This window comes from Rhineura floridana, chromosome 8 (genome assembly GCF_030035675.1).
Source record: "Rhineura floridana isolate rRhiFlo1 chromosome 8, rRhiFlo1.hap2, whole genome shotgun sequence".
Taxonomy (NCBI): domain Eukaryota; kingdom Metazoa; phylum Chordata; class Lepidosauria; order Squamata; family Rhineuridae; genus Rhineura; species Rhineura floridana.
Window position 1 is genome coordinate 55467561 of NC_084487.1, and position 20137 is coordinate 55487697.

General features: G+C 39.6%; 2 protein-coding genes across 2 annotated transcripts in view; one reads left to right on the forward strand and one right to left on the reverse strand.

Annotated features, from left to right (window-relative positions):
• CCDC38 (coiled-coil domain containing 38) overlaps positions 1 to 13623 on the forward strand; it is a 47214-nt gene extending 33591 nt beyond the window's left edge. Inside the window, exons 10-16 of the mRNA XM_061582733.1 lie at positions 586 to 673; positions 1666 to 1732; positions 2586 to 2737; positions 5466 to 5601; positions 6809 to 7023; positions 8541 to 8634; positions 12915 to 13623. Coding sequence (XP_061438717.1) covers positions 586 to 673; positions 1666 to 1732; positions 2586 to 2737; positions 5466 to 5601; positions 6809 to 7023; positions 8541 to 8634; positions 12915 to 13022 — 860 coding nt within the window. The 3' untranslated portion in view covers positions 13023 to 13623. The remainder of the gene's footprint in view (positions 1 to 585; positions 674 to 1665; positions 1733 to 2585; positions 2738 to 5465; positions 5602 to 6808; positions 7024 to 8540; positions 8635 to 12914) is intronic.
• Positions 13185 to 19800, reverse strand: SNRPF (small nuclear ribonucleoprotein polypeptide F). Its single transcript, XM_061639537.1, has 5 exons — positions 19716 to 19800; positions 19241 to 19366; positions 16814 to 16878; positions 14135 to 14190; positions 13185 to 13423 (listed from the first exon to the last, which is right to left on the reverse strand). The coding sequence occupies exons 1-4, from the start codon at positions 19716 to 19718 to the stop codon at positions 14166 to 14168; spliced, it is 219 nt and encodes a 72-aa protein (XP_061495521.1). The 5' UTR covers positions 19719 to 19800; the 3' UTR covers positions 13185 to 13423; positions 14135 to 14165.
• Positions 19801 to 20137: the final 337 nt, after the last annotated feature.

Sequence of the window (20137 nt, forward strand, 5' to 3'; positions counted from 1 at the left end):
TTGAAAAGAGAAAAAATACCACCATAAAAAGCCCAGAGCTGAACAGTGACAGTCAGATTTCATAGCAATACCACTGACTCCTTCCAGTCACAAGTTGGTAGTCAGCCATTGAAGGAGTTAATTCATTCAGAACTTTCCTCCCCACACATGCAACAAGCCAGGCATGATAATGCCACAACACCCACCATAGCATGAGTTCTTGCAGCACAGGCAGGAAGGACCCAGCAACTGAGAATCTCCATAAATCTCTGTACACAGTAGTTGATTCTCGTTACACGTGTGTGTGTGCGTGCGTGCATACATACACTGTTCCCAAGCACACTTTTGATGGCACAATACAGAAGAAAAAGATAGGTCCAGATGTTGCTGGACTCCAGCTCTGATGAGCCCCAGCCAATATTGTCCATAGTCAGGGATGTTAGGAATTGTAGTCCAACAACATCTGGAGGGCCCCAGGTTAGCCACCCCTTATAGTATGAAAATAACATAGCTCCGTAGCATATGTAATATGGTAATGATAATTCCTGTTGCTGGTAGCCCCTGTTTCTGAATAAATAAGATAATAATTGTTGTCAATCTTTGAAGGAAGCGACTATAGGTTTTTTAAAAGGCCATCAAGAATAACACTGGCCAAAAGATTATCAATGGAAGGGAAAAGAAAATCACTAGTAAGGTACAGTAGAAAATTTAACTGCTTTTGAAAGTTCCCTCTGTTACAGCTTGTAAATGTGGCATGAAAGTTCCTGTTCTAGAAAGAGAAGCCCAAATCCCTTTGGGGCATAGGGTAGTAGTTGTACAGTTCTGTGCATGCTGGACTAGATTTCATGCATCCGATAAAAATAATAATTAGGAATATGTGTGCTTGCAAAATCAGCTTTATATTAACTTATGTGGATAATGCATTGCAACTTTTATATCAGTAAATGTAAACTGTATTGAATTCTTCTATTTCCTGCTTAGGGCGCCATCCAACTCACCTTTCTGCAGGGGTGAGTTGGATGCTGTGAAGTCTGGGCTGCGCCAGCAGGCTCCCAACAGTGCCAGGTGTCACCAGGGTTCCACCAGGGAACCAATGGAAGCCAGTGGAAGCCCCAAAATGGGGCGTATGGAGCGTGGCAGATGAGGAGCTGCAGGGGGGCTTATGTGAGACCCTCCTTGTGTTCAGACTCCTCCCCGGGTCCCAGTCATCCCACAAATTCCACCAGCCTAAAGACCGGCGCAATAAATAATTTTATTTATTCCCCATTGTGGTCTCTGGGGAGTCTTACTCCCCAGGAGGCCTGTTTGTCGGAGCTGGTGCTTGCTGGCCAGCTTGTGTGCATGGTTCCCAATGGAACTGGCATTCAGCCAGGCCAGCAGCTCCCAAACGGGAGGAGGATCCTGCAGAGCTTTCCACCGGCCCCCTGGCATTTGGATTGCTCTGCCCATCAGATTAGGAAAAGGAGTGTCAGTTACATTACAACAGGGATAGCCTGACTATTGCCCATGCTGGATGGGACTGATGGGAGTTGGGGTCCAACTACATTGGCTACTTTGGCATTGCAAGGAATGAGGCCCCCTATCTTATTGAGCACAGCCTTTCTTCCTCCTTGATATTAAGCACTGACTTGGCAGACTTGAATGTATATAAACAGAAATATAAAATAATTTTTCCTTTCATAACAGCTGTCCAAGTGAAAAAAGTATCTCTTCAGAGGAGGATGTTTCCTTGAATGATATAAACAGTGATGAGGTAATGAATTAATCTGTGTTAGATATAAAATTGAGATATTTGTTGCTTTTCATTCAATTATGCAACATCTTCAGGACCTCTGGACCAAATCTGCTAGGAGTTAGCCGCTACTGGAAGCATGGCAATGAGAGATCATTTTTCACAGACTCCTTGCATTCATTGTTTTCTGCATACATGGATTTTCTCCCTCTATTGAAATGAATGTCTTTATACCTAAGGGACTGCCTATGTAGATGATTCACAGTGCACATGGCTCTTTAGATCAAGTGTATCAGTTACATCTTCCTCTTTGCTTTATTGAATAATCAAGTGAGCTGCAAAACTAAGACATCTCCAACTGAGGATTCCTCAAAATTGTCACATTTGTGCTATGACACAATGACCGAGTGCTGTTAAGAGGCATGCAACAGCTATGGGGTTTCTACTTTAATGTAGAAACCAAACCTCAGGCTAACTCACTGCCACTACATATTGGGTTCATTCATACCCCAATCCCTTGGAAAATGAAGGAAATAAAAACTGGACCCTAGTCTGTAAGAAGGAAGGAGTGTAGGCTGCTTTTAAAGTTTAGACATTTTAGGATGCAATCCTATACACATTTACCTGGAAGTAAGTTCCACTGGGCTTACTTCTGAGTGGAGTATTTAATATTTTTTGGTGATTTATAAATTTAATAGCAAGGCAAGTCCAAACATCAGCTCTAATACAGCACAGTTTAAAAGGCTCTCTGCACACACCCTTGTCCATTTAGAATGTTTTTTTCTTTTTATCAAGAAATATTTGCAACAGATCTTCAGCTACACTGATATGGCTAATCCTCAACACATATATAGTGTTCTTTCTCCTGCGTTAGGAACCAGAGATATATTTCAAAGACCCAGACGAGTTACTTCAGATGTACAGACATCTTGAAGAACAAAATCTTTCACTGTTTCAAAACATTCAGGATATCAGTGGAACACTGGAAGACAGGCGACAGAGAGAACATATTGTTGTTCAGCAAATGTAAGTTATCTAAAAAAGGAAGCTCTTCTGTGCCTCATTTTTCAAGCACAAGGTGATTTGGTTCCCCCCCACAGATAAACTGCTGCTACATATTTGTTTAGTGACGCTAGTGTAATAGCTACTATATAGAACAGCAAAATAACAGGAACGTTGCCCAGAGGATAGAACTTGATAAAAATATAAGTAGAGCTAATTTGTAGCAGAAAGCTATGTCAATTCAGGAAATGCTTTCTTTGCTGATTAGGGATTTGAAAGGTGGTGGTGGGGAGAGGGTCTTGATGGAATGAAATGGGAGTGTTCTGTTTAACATCACAACTGAAGACCATAGAGTAGTTTGGACTCAAGGTAGCTGGGAGCTCAAGCACCATAGCAAATCACAGACAAACTGGGCATCATGTTAAGGGAGCTAGAAATTGGAGTAGAAAAGCAGCAAATAGATAGGCAGACAGGAATGAAACAAAATGGTCACGTCATTTAGCAGTACCTTAACATTAACTGGTGTCTTAAATCCAGGTTACCTGATCTGGTGCCTTTCAGATGTAGTTGGACTCCAACTCTGCTATCTTTTCGGCACCTTTTGAAGACTTTCCTCTTTCATCAAGCCTTTTAAATTGAGACCTATCCCAGTCTGCGTCTGTGTTAGAATTGCTTTTAATATGTTTTCTTTAATAATGTTTTTAACTCTTTTTTTTAAAAAAAGATGTTTTTAAAGCTTTTTTTAAAAAATGTTTTAACGTTGTTTTGTTTTAATGTATTTTAAGGTCTTTTTATGATGTTTTAAAGTGTTTTTAGCGTTCGTTTGCCACCCTGGGCTCCTGCTGGGAGGAAGGGCGGGATATAAATAAAATAATAAATAATAAAATAAAAACTCCCATTATCCCTGAACATTGGACATGCTGGATGGGTCTGATGGGGTTATAGCCCTAAACCTCTGGAGGGCACCAGGTCAATTACTCCTTCTTTAAATAGAACACCTGTGGCTTCTTAGAGGACCAAGATTTGATCAGCTAGTCAAGAAGTTCAGCAGTTCTACAAGACTTCAGCCTGGATTAGTTTTACAGAAGAGCATGCAATCTGGAAGGGACATAGCATAGTGGATATTGAAAAGAGGCTGCTGCTTTATTGGAGAGGTGGATTTCTGTATTTTAGTGATTTAGGAATAAAAACTGCTGAAGACTGTGGGTGTGAGAGATGAAAGATACTAAATTTCAGCTTTCTGTTTGTTGTGAAATTATCTAAACAATACTGTTCTCTCTATCAGTCTCGAATATTTTCAAATGTATGTGTTTCCATCCAGACTCTTTCTCCAATTTCAACACCATTTGCACAATTATTTATGTTTTCCCTACTGTCATCCTGTTGTTGTTTTTCATTACTTGAATTAAAAACTTCCACCAAGGTTGCAGAATCCCAAAGTTCAGGTGTGAACTGATTGCAGTGTTGCTGTAGCTGTTGACACTGTGGATGCCTCACTTGTTTGTTAGGGAAATTTCTCCATGCCTAGCAACACAAAGCTTCATTTCTGGCTTTTAGGGCATGTGTGAACTAAAAACATATGTTGGTTTTATACCAATTTAATTGTAATGTCTGAATCAAGCCCCCTGCTCGCTTACTTTCTCAATAGAATTTTTTTTTTTTTGAAAGACCCTTTCCCTGCCAACCCCCAACTGTTGGACAGTGAACAAAAAGAAGGGAAAAGTCTTTGGATGAGCCACGAGAAAATGAATCTGAAATGCTCTGAAAACTTAAAATGTGTCCTTTTACATTGAGTGGGGGAAAAGTCCAACTTTTTTTTTTTTGCAATTGTTTGGAAGCACCCCTACATAGCCACTTCCAATTTAAATTTGTTTTCTGGCTTTGAAGGAATGTGTGCACAACAAATTTATGTTGGTTTTATACCAATTTAATTGTCATGGCTTCTCTCCAATGAATCCTGGGAATTGTAGTGTTGTGAGATGATTGCAGCTGCCTAACTGCTCATCTTAGCAATCTGTTCATGTAACAGTGAAAGCTGGGGTTCATGAAAAACTACTTTTCTTGTTCCATGATTAGACAAACCATGAATTTATTAAACTTATAGAAGAAACAACATTAAAGAGTAATTTTTATGAGTATAAGCAGGAACCTCATTATTTTTTAATTTGTAGATACTGATACTGTGTTGTATCCAGTGCTGGGTCTACTCTAAGTAAAACTAAGTTGGATACAATCCTTTGTATTGCACATTATAGACATTAGTGTCAGACATACAAAGAAATCCAAGTGGTACGTACTTTACTTGCTGATTGGTCCATTTTATGCACTACCCTGTTAAAAGCATACAATTGTACATATTTTTACTTACTTTTTACATCTTCAATTAAAAGAAGAAAAACAATGAATTTCTAATCAAGGCGCAATCTTTAATGGGTTTCATGAGCTCTCTCCTCTTGAACCTACTCTGTTCATACAAGTAGGCCACCTTTGTAATTATTCACAAGAATTAGCCACCTTGTAGTAACAGCTGCACAAACTCTGAGAGATCTCTGCCCCTCATCATTGAACTACAATTCCCAGAATTTCCTGGGGAGAGGGAACTTCTATTAAACTAGTTTGTTGTGTAAAAATGTTGTTTGCTTTGACTAGAACAGCTAGAATAGAAAAGCTTTTGGTTGGGTTATTGCACAGAAAATTAATCCACAAAATAATTATGACCACAAGTTACAACTTTTTATAGCCTTTTTTATAGGGAACAAAGAATAAAGGATCTAGTAAATGAAAAGAAAGCTCTTACAGCTGCTTGCATCAAAGAAGAACAGAAAAGTGCAGAACTGGCATTAAAGGCGAAAGTATTTTCTTTGGGAGAGTATAATCCAGTACTCACGGTAATTTTGTATGTGTATACTATATTTATAACATATAGTTCTCACTGTTCTAAAAACCTTGACTGGCTACCCTAACAAAAATGGCTTAGGTAAAAGCATCACAAACTGATAATGACATAGGTAGAATCATCACAATTTGCCTGTGTGATAGCATCACATTACATATGTACAGCAGTATGAGGGTTGAATCGGGGACAACATAGCTGGGGGCAATGGCACCAGGGAGCCAATTGTGACATCACACCTGATGTCCAATTGTGGGGATAGATGAGGCGTAGGCATATATTGGGAACGGGTGTGCATTAGCTCTGTTGCTTAAATTGTGGTGATTCAGGAGTTCTCATCATTCAAGTCAAATCATCAACAAGGCATTCCAAGATAGATTAGGGACTTCCTAAACATCCAAGATGATCTGTGCCCTCTACTGTCCAAAAAGTGCAGGTCTGGCTTCTAATCATGGTGAATTATTTTCACAGGGTGCTCTAATCATGGTGATTTGGAGGAGGGATTAAAACCTGTGTTTTTCACATTGATCTATGCCTTCCCAATGCAAATCAATTGAATACAATTTTCCATTGTATCACCAGAAAACCATGGGACGGGAAAACATCACCAGCATGACCAGCCCTCCAGTTTCTGGGCTGCTGGTGCAAGCCCAGCAAGGCTTTGAGGTTCATCCACCACAACTGTTCCCTGACCTGACCTCATAGGATTGCTCTGCCCTTTGTATAGCAGGGAGGCAGTAAGACACCAGATATCTTCTTTAGGAACTGTGTCACTATAATATTGTAAAAAGATTCTTAACTTGAGCTCTTTTCCCTGAAGAGCTCCCAAAACCTATTTTTTTTGTTATTTAATGCATTTATACTTGTACCTTTATTAGATTTAATCCTTCTTGACCTTCACCTGTATATTGAATTAACATTTGAATCTGTGTGCCATGCTCAACCAACTCCCTATGGATTTGCCTTGTGCACTGAACGGACACCATCACATTTGCAGGATTGTCTTGCTTTATAGCAATGCTTTTTAAAATTATAGAATGAATTGTCTATATTATATTTAGAAAATGGCTATATCTTTAACATTGCTTGAGAGTTCATCTTATTTAAAACTTTAAGTGTAGGCTTTTTTTTGCAAATGTTGGTTTTTTCTAATAATGTAAGCATTTGCTGTAGTTTATTGAATTTCTTTTTTAAATCATAAGGATAAAACACTGAAGACACTTAATAAAAAAATAGCAGAAGTATACCGAGCTTGCTGTGGAACAATTGAAGTGTCCAGCATGACCTCCTTTCAGATGCTGAAAGCAATAGAAATCAGAGTTTCAGAACTGTGTGAGATGTTTGAAACACTTCCACCAGAATACCTTGAGGTAATTGAAGCTACCGAGAAACTCAGAGCAAAAGAAAGACGACAAAGGTAACTTTAATGCCAGTGTTTTAAAAAAGTATGCCTGGTATGTATTCTCAACACCAAATGAGATTTACATATCTCTTGAGTTTCAGTGCTGTTTTCTAGACCCTAATTGGGACTTGGAGACAATAGGCAGGTCACCAGTTTTTAGTTTATAGGCCAGGGATGGGAACCTCAGGCTTTTGGGCCAAGCATGCCCCCCAGGGCCATTGAGGCCAGTTCCCTCCAGTGATATCAGTAGATGGACAGGAGGACAGGGTTTAATTTTGCCTTGACTGTGTGATCCTGTTTCCAGAAGGGAACAAGATCATGCAGCCAAAGCATCAGGAGTTAATTGCCACTCATGAGCGGAGCAGAGATTAAAGTGCAATACAAAAGCGTTCTTTGAAATAGCTCATGCATGAGAGCTACTTCAAAGAGGCTTCTGCAAAGGCTTCAACACAGCTCCTTTGCTCCCATTAGTTCAAACAGGAGAGCAGGGGCTGTCTTAAAGCCTTTTCCAAGTCTCCCTTAATTCTCTATGACTGGGGACCTAAAGGGGGAGAGGGAGACTTGGAAGAGGCTTTTCCAAGTTCCCATCTCCCCCTCTTAAGTCCCTGATCACACAGAATTAAAGGGCAACCATGGTGAGACTTGGAAAAGGATCTTGCCAGTTCCCCCCTCCTCCCCCCTTTAAGTCTCTGATCACAGAGACTTAACGGAAGTGCAAGGGATTTTGACTGGTCAGAGCCCTAACTGCCTGTCAATCATGTGACATCATGTCAGTGATTGATAGGTGGCCAACCCTGCCCACCTGTCAAAGTTGGTCCGTGAGGCAGATGTCAATAAGCATCTGATCTGTGAAGCAAAAAAGTTCCCCACCCCTGCTATAGGCAGACATTTCATAAAGAACAAGGTCTTTCTGTTTGGATGTTTTTTTCTACAGTACTGTTAAGTATTTTATAAATTGCTATTAGTTACTCTGATCTTGTATGAGCTCAAAAAAGAGTGTAAAATTAACAGATGTGCCACCTTCTTAGGGTCAAACTGGATATATCATTCACATGATTTAGCTATTGTATAGGGTTCAATAGCTGGCATGGATGTGTCAAGCCAGAATGGGTCCCTGGAACCAGCTGTTTCTAGCAGGACAGCTCCCAGCAGTGTTTTCCTATCATCGCAAATAACAAGACACAAAAAGAGCCCCAGTTCAGATTGAGGCTATAGCAGGAGGGAAAGGGTCAAAGCCCCATCCACCAGCAAGGTCCTGATCTAGATCAGCCACTCTTTTAAGTAATTCACAGAATTGCTAGTAGTGTGAATTGTGTTGCATCTAGTTTATCCCTTAGGAATTCCTTGCACAAAAAATATCTCTAGTTCCTTCCACTTTTCATCACTGCAATAATGCTGAATTTTTTTTACATGCTTAGGTGCAATAAAGGCTACACCACTAGAGAGAGTAGATGTAGAGGGGAAGCATCCCTCTGGCAATATACTAGGTAAAAGTCTAATTTCCAAAATCTTTATTGTTTTAATTCTTGAAGAGTACGTGAAGATAAATTGAAAGAACTGAAGAGGATTCAGGAAGAACGCCTGAAGCATGCTCTTGAAAGAGCAATTGCAGCACCAAAGAAAAGGGTTAGTAGGGGTGCTTTAGATTTTTTTTTTAAATGTCCTTAGCAATCTATAGGTATGCTCTTATATGCAAAGGACACAGTGCCCCGCTGGATCAGGCCAAAGGCCATCTAGTCCACTGTGTTCTCACAGTGGTAGGCCTACAAGAAGCTCATAAACAGGACATGAAAACAGTACCACACATTTGTTTTTATGTAAATGATGTTGATAGGAATGGAATGCAACCATACAGTTGTTTACATGTTCACAGTCTGTACTATATATTGCTAAAATCATTTGCTTGAACTGAACATTAATTTTAATGAGTTAATACATGGCTTTCTAACAAAATCGATTCACTTGCTAATAACAGAGGTCATATTCCTATATGGAGTTGTTTCCTCTTGTAATTTCTCTTGGCCCAGTTTAGTCCAACTGTTGCAGTGCCCTCCTGTCTGCTGCTACCAGGGGTACTTTCTCTCACACACTCAAGATAGGACACTTTATAGAGAGCTGTCCTTCCCTCACCCCCAATTTACTGTCACTTTCTCACTCCTCAGCTTCCTAGACGTAACCAAGGGAGGGCAGCGCTCAACTGTTTCTAGCCATGCCCCTCTTGTGTAGCTTGCTGCGAAATGCATTTGTGAGCAGGGCTGTGGAGTCGGTATGTCAAACCTTTGACTCCGACTCCTCTATTTTTCTGCTGTCCGAGTCCGACTCCTTCATAAATGGCAAATGTATATTATGTATTAATATTAATAAATTATTATTAAAATTAAAATATTAATTTTATTTTGAAGTCGGAGTCAGTACATTTCTACCGACTCCGACTCCACCCAAAATTGCTTCTGACTCCAAGTCCAACTCCGAAGCCCTGTTTGTGAGAGCCTCTTTGGTCTTAATAATTGCTCTCAATGTGCATTTGTATGCCAGGGAACACCTACAGTGTTTATTCCTTTCATTATTACTCCCTTCATTTTCTCTTAGTTATCTTTTTAGTATTGCAATATTCTGTTATTCCTCCACCCCTTATAAATGAGATACTTTTAAATTAATGTTATACAGCTTGTAAGTGGCCTTGGGAAGGCTATAATACTGAAAGGTGCCTTGGAAATATCTGCAGTTAGTAAAATATAGTTCAGCACAGGCTCACATTTCTTTGAGTCCCGTTTATCCAGAATTCAAATGCCGGCTTACAGAACTTAATCACACTACAGAAACAGGATTTAAGCCACGGAGGGGGCAGAAGGGAGGGAGGTATCATATGCACATTTATTTTCAGTGCCTCTGAAACAATGCTCCATCATGATGTAGTGCTGTTCAGTCAGGCAGTATGGTAGCCTACAGAAGCATCATTGCATCCCACCACCACCTTTAACTAATGAAAAGGCTAATATTGTAGCTTGACTAGTCTACTCTAAAGAGAAAACCACTGGGTTGTATCCAATCAAGTTCTACTGAGAGGAGACCCATTGGAATTAATGAATCTAAGTTAGTCATGTCCGTTAATTTGAATTGCTTTACTGTGAATATGACTTAACATTAGAAACAACCCAGTTTGGGAGCAGTAATGTGTAAGAGAATTCCAACTCATTTCGATAAGGCATGCTCAGTAATCAGCGTCTATGAATTATCATCTCTCTGTACATATTGGAACAAATGCAGTGGAAGGAAGGAGACAGCAATCCTGTTCACAGTATCCTTTCTGCACAATGTTGCAGTACTTGGGCAGTCTCTAGTTGAAAATCTTTTACCTCCTAACATTTTACTTTGGCCTAAGAGTCAACACAGTTTTTAAAACAGGGCTGGTGCAATATTGGGTTCAGGTTCAAAGAGAGGTCATAGTGAAACGGACAAATTGGATTCACCACTGTGGAAAATATCAATGTTATTTAGATTTTGCTCTATATGTCACAATTTAATATCTTTATTGGCCTGAAGCAGAATTGGGAGCACCTTCAGTGAAAGCAGAATTTGAGCCAAACTAGAACATTTAATGGTTTGATTCCCAGCCCTTCAGTTGTTTCAAGTGATACTTTCAACCATGTGTCACTGGCAGAGTGTTGCCTCTAAGTAAATCATTGCACGTGCAAAATTTCCACGAACACTATGGAACTTGGGCATACAGGGGAAGTTCTGTTCCACACACAAAATGTTATCTAGTTGGATACAACCCAGAATGCAAAAATTCTACCAGAACCCATTCCTGCCAAACATAATGGATGATATCCCATGTTAGTCATACTAACAGTAGACCCATTGATTTCAATGTATGTACTTGAGTTTGACTTTATTTTTTACAGCATTTATACTCCACCCTTTATCCAAAAAGGCTCTCGGTGCATCTTACAAAAACATTATTAAAATCATCCTTGCCTTCAGGCTTACTGCACTGATATCACCCAATGCTCTCTAACACAAAAGAAACAAGAATCTGAGGCTGCAGTCCTAACCCTTACACTAGAGAGTAAAGCTTGCTGAACTCTGTGGAACCCAGTTCTGTGACGTCTTTAGGGACATAACAGAAGTTATTAGAAAACATGGCAATACCATGCATGTTAAAGAATCCAGAAGCCGTATGTATTTCAGCATTACAGAACAGTTGCAAATACAGTGCCCTGCAAAAGTAATCAGATCCCTGACCAATACTCTCATATTACTGAATTACAAATGGTACATTGTAATTTCATTCTATATATTTTATTGTGAAACACTGAAAATTATTGTAAGGTGACATTGGTTTTATGTTGAGATGTTTGTAAGAAATATAAAATGAAACACGTTGCTTGCATAAGTATTCAACCCACACACATTAATATTTGGTAGAGCCACCTTTCACTGCAGTAACAGCTTTAAGTCTTTTAGGGTAGGTATGTACCAGCTTTGCACAGTGTCAGAGGGATTTTGGCCCATTCTTCTTGGCAGATTTGCTCCAGGTCATTCAGGTTTATTGGACGTCACTTGTGGACTGCAATTTTCAAAGAGCGCCACAGATTCTCAGTGGGATTGAGATGAGGACTTTGACTGGGCCACTGTAGGACATTCAGCGTTTTGTTCTTGAGCCACTCCAGTGTTGCTCTGGCCTTGTGCTTGGGATCACTGTCCTGCTGAAAACGGAATTTCCTTCCAAGCTTCAGTTTTTTAGTGGACTGAAGCAGGTTCTCTTGCAGTATTTCCCTGTATTTTGCTCCATCCATTTTTCCTTCAATTTTAACAAGATGCCCTGTCCCTGCTGATGAGAAACAACCCTCCAGCATGATGCTAGCACCACACTTCACTGTAGGGATGGTGTGTCTTGAGGCATGGGCAGTGTTAGGTTTATGCCACACATAGTGCTGTTTTGGCCAAAAAACTCTCAGTCTCCTCTGACCACACCTTTTCCCACATTGCAGCTGGAGCACTCTTATGCTTTCTGGTAAACTCCAGACGTGCTTTCAGATGGTACTTTTTGAGTAACGGCTTCTTTCTTGCCACCCTCCCATACAGGCCAGTGTTATGCAGAGCTCTTGATATGGTTGACTAGCGCACCATTATTCCACTCCAAGTCACTGAACTCTGTAGCTCCTTCACAGTGATTGTTGGCCTCTGTGGCTTCTTTCACAAGTCTCCTTGTTCAAGCGCTGAGTTTTGAGGGACAGCCTTTTCTTGGCAGTGCCTGAATGGTGTGATGCAGCTTCCACTTCCTGACTACTGATCCAACTGTGCTCACGGATATCCAAACACTTGGATATTATCTTGTACCCTTTTCCTAATCTATGCACTTGTATTACATTATCTCTCACTTCTGTAGAATGCTGTTTGGTCTTCATTTTCATTCAGATCCACAGCCTGACCAATGATGCTTCAACAATGGGCTTTTTATCCTGACAATGTGACAGCAACTTTAATGGTTCACAGGTGGAGGCCAATGGTCAGGTAATTGTGTCCTTGATAGGGCAATTTTTTTCATCTGTAAACTGGGAGTTTCCACAGCACAGGGGTTGAATACTTACGCATTTTCAGTTTTTTATGTTTCTTACAAACATTTCCCAACAAAACCAATGTCGCCTTACAATAATTGATTTTGAGTTTCAGTTTTTCAAAATAAAATATACAGAATGAAATTACAATGCACCATTTGTAATTCAGTAATGTGAGAGCATTGGTCAGGGGTCTGATTACTTTTGCAAAGCACTGTATATAGTGTGGGAGATATTGCTACAACTTGCTGAATAAATGAGATTGTTTTTGCAAGGCACTGTATATTAAAGTTTACACAGAAAAACTTCCATGCTAATTTAACATCTTTTCTGACTTTTATTTAGGTGGGAAGAAAACTGGTTTACCGCTCTGAGCCTCCAGAAATTAAAACAGGAAAGGAAAATGTTGTAGATTTAACTACAAAAAGTGAAGATGATTACTATTTCAATTGAATTTTTCCTTGTTTGATAACATTTCTTTTTGGAATAGCACTAGATCTTAGTTCCAGCTCAGCTTTGCAGAGTTATAGTAGGGTAAACTGTGACAAACGTTTGATCCAGTTTGCTTTTAAAAATAGATTTGTCTAAAATCAAATAATTGTCCATTTTAAAAACTGTCAGAAATAGCATCTTTATTTTTCATGTATAGGGATTCTTTTTCTTCAGCAACAATATTTATTTTTGGCCAGAAAAAAAAGTTACTAGAACAGATGACAAAACTTTACATTTAAGAAAACATCCAAACAAACTTCTTAACAGTTTTAAAAAAACCTTTTCCAAAAAATAGTTATTCTCTCATTTCTCCATCTTCTTCTTCTTCTTCCACACCCCTTATATAAAGGACATTGTTGCACCTGCAAATCAAATCAAAAGTTACTTATTTCTGCAATGGTTAATTTTGAAGACTGTTCTCTAAAGCTAGTTATACATCCTATTATTTCATATACCAAGTTACTTTGAAATATTGTTTGCTGCTGTGTTCAATTAATTAATAATAAACATCTGTTCATTGCCTATATCTTGTTACTTTAAAAAAACCTCCAACTGCTTTCATAGATGTACTATTCAATAATAAAATTAATAGTGTCAATATCACACAAATCTTACTCCTTTAACTGTATAGGAAATAATGAAACAGCTCTTTACATACAGACAGTATCCAATGCTATCTGTCCATTGACTGAAGCAATTAATTAGTAAAATGGGGACTGGAGACAATTTTCAGTTATCCCACACCCACCCCAACCGACAGTGAGACAAGGGACTCTCTGCACCATTCTTTTTTTTGGGGGGGGGGGTAGAGAATTACCAAAAATTTATTCTCCCTCCTTTCCACTGACAGATTCCTTCCATCAGCACAAAGGTAACCTTGTAATACCATCCATAGACTTAATTGTAGAGCCCTGAAAGTGGCTGTATACTATAGCCAGCATGGATTTTTTTTTGCATTCCATCATGTCAAATTGAAAATACCCCCATGCCATTCTGCTGCTTCCCATAAGCTCATTTCAAAACAAAGCCTTACAAAATGTATAATCCTGAACTCAAACGCTTGCTTAACAAACCTGTAAATGTTCATGGTGATATGCAAAACACTCACAGAAAATCCAGACTTTCAAGTCTGAAACGGAAGTAAATCAATTCAGGCCCCTGAAGGACTTTTTGTATTTTGTGTTGTCTCTTATATGCGATAATTCCATAACAGAGCAAAACACGATAAATACCTATGCTAAACCACTTCCAGACAGTAGTGGGAAGCTACCAATCGCTAGACAGATGTTAAGTGTTTTTTGTAAAAAGATACATCCTGTTGCTCACCACAATCCATTTGGGTTCATTAAATAGTCATGTTTCCCTTCACTTCTCTGAGGCCAGCAACAAGGTGGCTTGTCAGACATCCTGCCATTTTACATGACTCCTGACTATACAGCCATGAGAGTGGCTGTATACTATAGCCAGCATGGATTTTTCACATTCCGCAATGTTAAATTGAAAATATCCCCCATGTCATTCTGCTGCTTCACTTAAACTCATTTCAAAACAAAACCTCACAAAACTTATAGTCCTGAACTCAGTAACACTTGCTTAACAACCCTCTAAACTGTCATGGTGATACACAAAACAGTCAAGAGAGAGAAGAGTTCAAAGTGTAAAAAGGGGGGGGGGAATCCACACCCATTCGACTTTTTTTCTGTCAGTGGTCTCCTAATTTGTTGAAATCAGTACTTGTAATCCTATTACTGACCTTCACAGACTACTTGTAATCCTATTACTGACCTTGCCCCATACTCTGACCTTCATCTTCTGCAATTTCAATTTTTAAAAATGCATGGCTAATTTATAATTAATTTAAGAAAATTAACATTGGAGTCTATGATAGCACAGGCATGCTCAGTAAAAACCAGCTGTCAGTGTTCTAAAAACCAGACTTACAGCTGTTTGGCTTAGCTAATCAGGGTCAGCTTTGGTTTAAATTTGGGGGGGAGACTACATGTGTCTATTATAGAATAAAAAGGTGGAGGAAACCCCAAAAGACGATACTTTTAACAATGTTTTCCTTTTGGAAAGGAAAGGGGCTTTCCCTCTGAACAGTGCTCACCAAACTTTCTCCCCTTCTTACCTCTTCCCGCACATTAGTTTCACCTATCCTAAGCATGATTGCACAGGAGTACATTCCACTGAACTCAATAAGCATCCAAATGATTAAACCTGCCCTCTCCCTCCTCCCTTGTTAGTTTCACCTATTCTAAGCATGATTCCACAGGAGTAAATCTCACTGAACTCAATTAGCACGCAAGTAATCAATCCATTCTCAGCAAACTTGCACAGGATCCCATTTCTTACCTCCTGGATTAAAAAGTAGAGAAATTCACTAATAGGCAAACAAAACAAAACAAAACAAAACACACCCCACCTTGCAGCTCAAGAATGTACCTACAACCAACAGAGTTTTCTATCAAACTTTAAAAGCAGGTAAATTGGGCACCTATATTGAATGCACCAGGGGAGCAGAAGACCTGACCTCCTCTGAGATATTGTACTGCCCTACAAATTTGTAAAAATGGAAACACAATTTAGGTTGGTGTTTAATTCATTTCCTGTGTAGCTTTGTAGAATTTGGTAACGTGCCTTTGAGCATATGGTGAGTGATGGCAACAGCTGCAGTTGGAGAATTACATTTTTGTATGTTTGCTGGGGCTCTCCTCTTTGCTTGTGTCTTGTGTTACTTTTGTTTTTACAGAGAATCTATAGAAAATTATATTTCACTCATTATTCATCACAGAAATCTGTCAAATGTATTTTTATTATTTTCAAAGCCTTTTTATTGGTCAATGTCATATGATGGTGAAGACTGTTTCAAACTGGAGGTTATGTTCTATTTTGGGTGCATTAACAGTTGAATCTGGAACTGCAGTTTGATGTAAAATCAGACTGATTACATTGCTACTTAAGCAATGAATTTTGGAAAAACAAACCTGGCCTGCCCAAGATGCATTTATACATACATACATACATGTGTTGTCTGTTAAAATTAAAACACTCCACTTAAGGAAGGGTGGACATGATCAATTAAAAACATAGAACACACCTAGAAATTTGCTAGAATATATTTCACCTCCCATGTTTTATCTTGTGCAAACTGAGACACTCCTCATGTCCACTAGAGACTATTCCGCAGAATTAGTCAGTGCCATTATTCCACAATTGTTTTTGGAGTTTTTTAGTGTAAATTATGTGAAGTGTTGCTGCACGTCACATATTCACAGAAACAGAAGCAAAAAATAATTTACCATTGGAAACTTCACTAAAATTGCAAACATATTTAAAGTAAATATCTGAACTACATGAATTGTCTTAACAATGTTGCTTCCTCCCTGCTAAAACAAGATCAGCACAGCACATGATTGCAGGTGTTGCCACCACAGAGAGCTGGCCTCAGAGAGGAAGTCAGGTCTCCTGCTGCTCCCCAGTGCATTTACTACAGCTGCCCAATTTCCCTGCTTTTTAAAGTTTGACAGAAATATCTGTTGGCTATAGGTACATTTTTAAACTGCAAGGGTTTTTTTTCCTATTAGTGAACAGAATGCTTTATTCTTACCCCAAGATACTCTGCTTTGAATTGCATTATAAGTTGTAGAAAGTTTTCCGATCAATACTTTCATATTCTAAATAGTCTAATGGATTTTAGCTCACAACCTTACATCTACTTCAGTATAAGTGTTGCTACTTCTGTCATTAGTTACCTTATCAGAACTTCACCAAGGTGTCCAGATAGCGCACCATCAATATATTCTTCTGTATTTGCAAGCTTTAAAAGAAATCGACCGTTTTATAAGGAAAGGAGGCTACAGAGATAACAAGTGTTCCTACGGCAATAAAATTTTTGTTTAAGACTTCATTCAAACATTAACTATATGCCTAAATGGATCCGAGTCCTTTTGCAAAGAGAAGGACATGCTTCAATCTAACTCAATGTTAACGGTTACTATAAATGCAAAAAATGGTTCTATTTTCTTTAGTAATTTATATTGCACAAGGATAGTCTCTTGTTTTCAGATGACCTTTGCAGACATTGGACACTGATATAATCCAGAGAACTGAGACATAGTTCTTGTTCAGCTTCAAGTCCAGCACTTATTACTGACTTATTTAAAGCATTTTTATCCTGCTCTTCAGGCAAAAAAGGCTCCCAGAGTGATTTATAGATAAAAAAGGCATTCCTTGCCCTCACATGCATAATCTAAAAATGAATGGAAATGGACTGCCTTCAAGTCGATTCCGACTTATGCCGATCTTATGAATAGGGTTTTCATGGTAAGTGGTATTTAGAGGTGGTTTACTATTGCCTTCCTCTGAGGCTGAGAGGCAGGGACTGGCCCAAGGGTCACCAGTGAGCTTCATGGCTATGTGGGGATTTGAACCCTGGTTGCCCAGGTCATAGTCCAACACACTAACCACTACACCACACTGGTTCTCAATCTAAAAATACACAACATAAGAAGAAAACTAATTGAGAAAGAAGGAAATAAGCAAACTCAGGTACAAATTCTTAGTCACAAGTTCTTCTAATAAGCAGCTGGGATAGAAAAGTTTGGGAAAGGATGGACCAGAAGCTAACATCTAAATCCAGATGTGTAGACAGATATTCAACTATGCAGGAAAGCATCCTGGCAAGAAAAAACTGCAATCTGGTTTAGTTAGGTATGGTGCTGTAGTATGGGCAAAATGACCAGAGTTTTTCAGAAACAGAGCTAGGAATCTCAGTGTCTTTGCACAGAAAACCAGACTTAATTTTAACAATTGTTCTTACTGTGTTTAACTCATGCAGAGCAAAGGCATATAGCCTGCACAATCAGAGATGTTCAATTATACTCCTAGGTGGAATAAGGGCTTCTCATCAAGGTTTCAAATTGATACAGGATCATAGGATGCTACCTTACCATCAGAGTTTTTGTCCATCTAGTTGTCTACAAAGCATTGCTTACTTTGCAACATCTCTCTAGGGTCTCAGACAGAATTCTTTTCCATGATTTTCTACCCAAGATCCTTTTCAGCAGAGATGCCAGGGACTGAACTGCAGGCCCTCTACATGCCAAGTAGATGTTGTACCACTAAGCAATGGCCTCATCCCCCTAATTGTTATATAAAACAATTAAGCTGCAATCCTATACACACCTACCTGGAAGTAAGCCCCACTGAACTTCAGATTAGATATGCATAGTATTGCACTGTGGGTATGCGCTCTTTGTTCAGGTAATGAACCTAATTAAATCATCTTTATTTCAAACCAATCCACCCTGAGTTAGCAGCAGACAAGTGAATAAAAATCCCTTGATGAGAATGAAAGTAGAAAAAAAAAGTGAGAAGGTAGGAAAAGGGACAAAACAGTATAAAGTTGTGTATTGAGCTTGGGAAGGAACTGTGTGCATGAAATTCCCTTGGTTCATAACAGAATCTTATATTGTTCTTTCATATTTAAGGCAAGTAGACTGTAAATTTATTTTCTTCACTGTGTTTAAAGGAAGTTTTTTGTTTCCTAGTTGTGTTAATTCTATTTCTCAAATAAAGGGTTAAAGAAGTAATTCTAAGGCTTCAGCTAGATGCAGGGTTTAAAACTGATGAAGGTGAAAAGTTCCTGGGAATAACACTGAACATCATGACTTAGGACATTAGAGTTGAAAGGTCATTCAGTGTCATCAGCATGACAATTTGTATTCCAGTGTTCTGCATTTAAAGATCACATATTCTACATCATTGGGTTTGTTTTTTACTGCATCCAGGCACAGCACAGCAATAAGCAACCTCCCTGCTGCACAGGCTGTTAAATACCTAAAAATGTACTACACATGTGCATAGTGTGCTTCTCAGTAATGGCACAGGGGCAACATCATAACTTCCCCAGAGAGGTTCACAAGGCACCATTTTGATAGTCTTTTCTGGTGCCAAGAGGCTTTTTAACTATGTTTTTAATTCAGGCTGTAAATTGTTTTATGTTGTCTTATTAGGAAAGTTTTTCTTGCTTTTCTTGCTTACTGTCAGCTTTAATGATATTTTCAATATTGTTTTGTTGTAAGATACTCAAAGAGGACCTAAGTAATAATAAAATTATTACCTGACTAATTTCTTTGAACTACTACTAATAACGCAAGTTCTCCCCCATCCTTGCTTACCTGCATATTCATGTAGCCGTCGACGGAGACGAGGTAGCCTTTGTATTCCATTCCCCACTTCAGTTTCACCATCACTGGTTTCCCAGTCAGCCCGTTTAAGAAGGGCTTTGGATTGAGGGGCAAACTCTGCGGGGCAGTGAAATGAGCATCAGGGTGGGCTGCAACGCATACTTCCTCTTCTGCCACGCACCCCAGCCCAGCCCAGCCGCCCAGCCCAGCCCACGACGCCCAACAAGGTGCTTTAACCGTCAGGGACTCTCCCAGCCCTACCTGCAGTTGCCAGGGCTTGAACTTGGGAACTTTTGCATGCAACACATGCGCTCTATCTTGACCCTTCTCCCGCAAAGTGCGGCCCCTCTTTCCTCCCCGCCACCAGTACACGGGCTTGCCTGGGACTCAGGAGCCACCAGTCTCGCCCCTCGGGCCCGCGGCACGACTGGGCTCACGCCCACGAAACCCCATCCGTTGGACTTACCATAGCAACCTGACCAAGCAACGGGTGGCTGCGGCAACAACAAAAAATTACTCGCGGGCAGCACGTGCGCCCGCCAAAGCTCAAAAAAAAAAGCAAGGAAGTGAGGTAGAGCTTTTTCACTTCCGCCGAGCTAAGAACTCTTCCTGATGATCTTTCGCCTTTACGGAAGATCCTTTGCTTCCGGCTACAGACTTCTTGATACACTTTCCTATCTCTATGGTCTCGGGCTGCTGAAAAAACAAGTCTGGTTGGGAAGTTGTCCAAGGGAAAGGTGCAGCTAATGCCGACAAGGTTCGCTCGAGGAATAGAGACAGAAAGCTAACCGAGTAATACTCAGTGTGAACTTCTGTTAAAGAACTGAAAGCCGCCATGGGCTTTATGGATGGAGACTGGCGTCGCTCTAAAAACCTGGTCATCTCTGA

Excerpts from the sequence above, each read along its gene's own strand:
- SNRPF (XM_061639537.1), bottom strand. Across the intron at positions 16,879-19,240 it reads ACGGCTACATGAATATGCAG|CTTGCAAATACAGAAGAATA; the intron begins GTAAGCAAGGAT and ends TTTCTTTTAAAG. Across the intron at positions 14,191-16,813 it reads CTTGGTGAAGTTCTGATAAG|ACTTGAAAGTCTGGATTTTC; the intron begins GTAACTAATGAC and ends CTTCCGTTTCAG.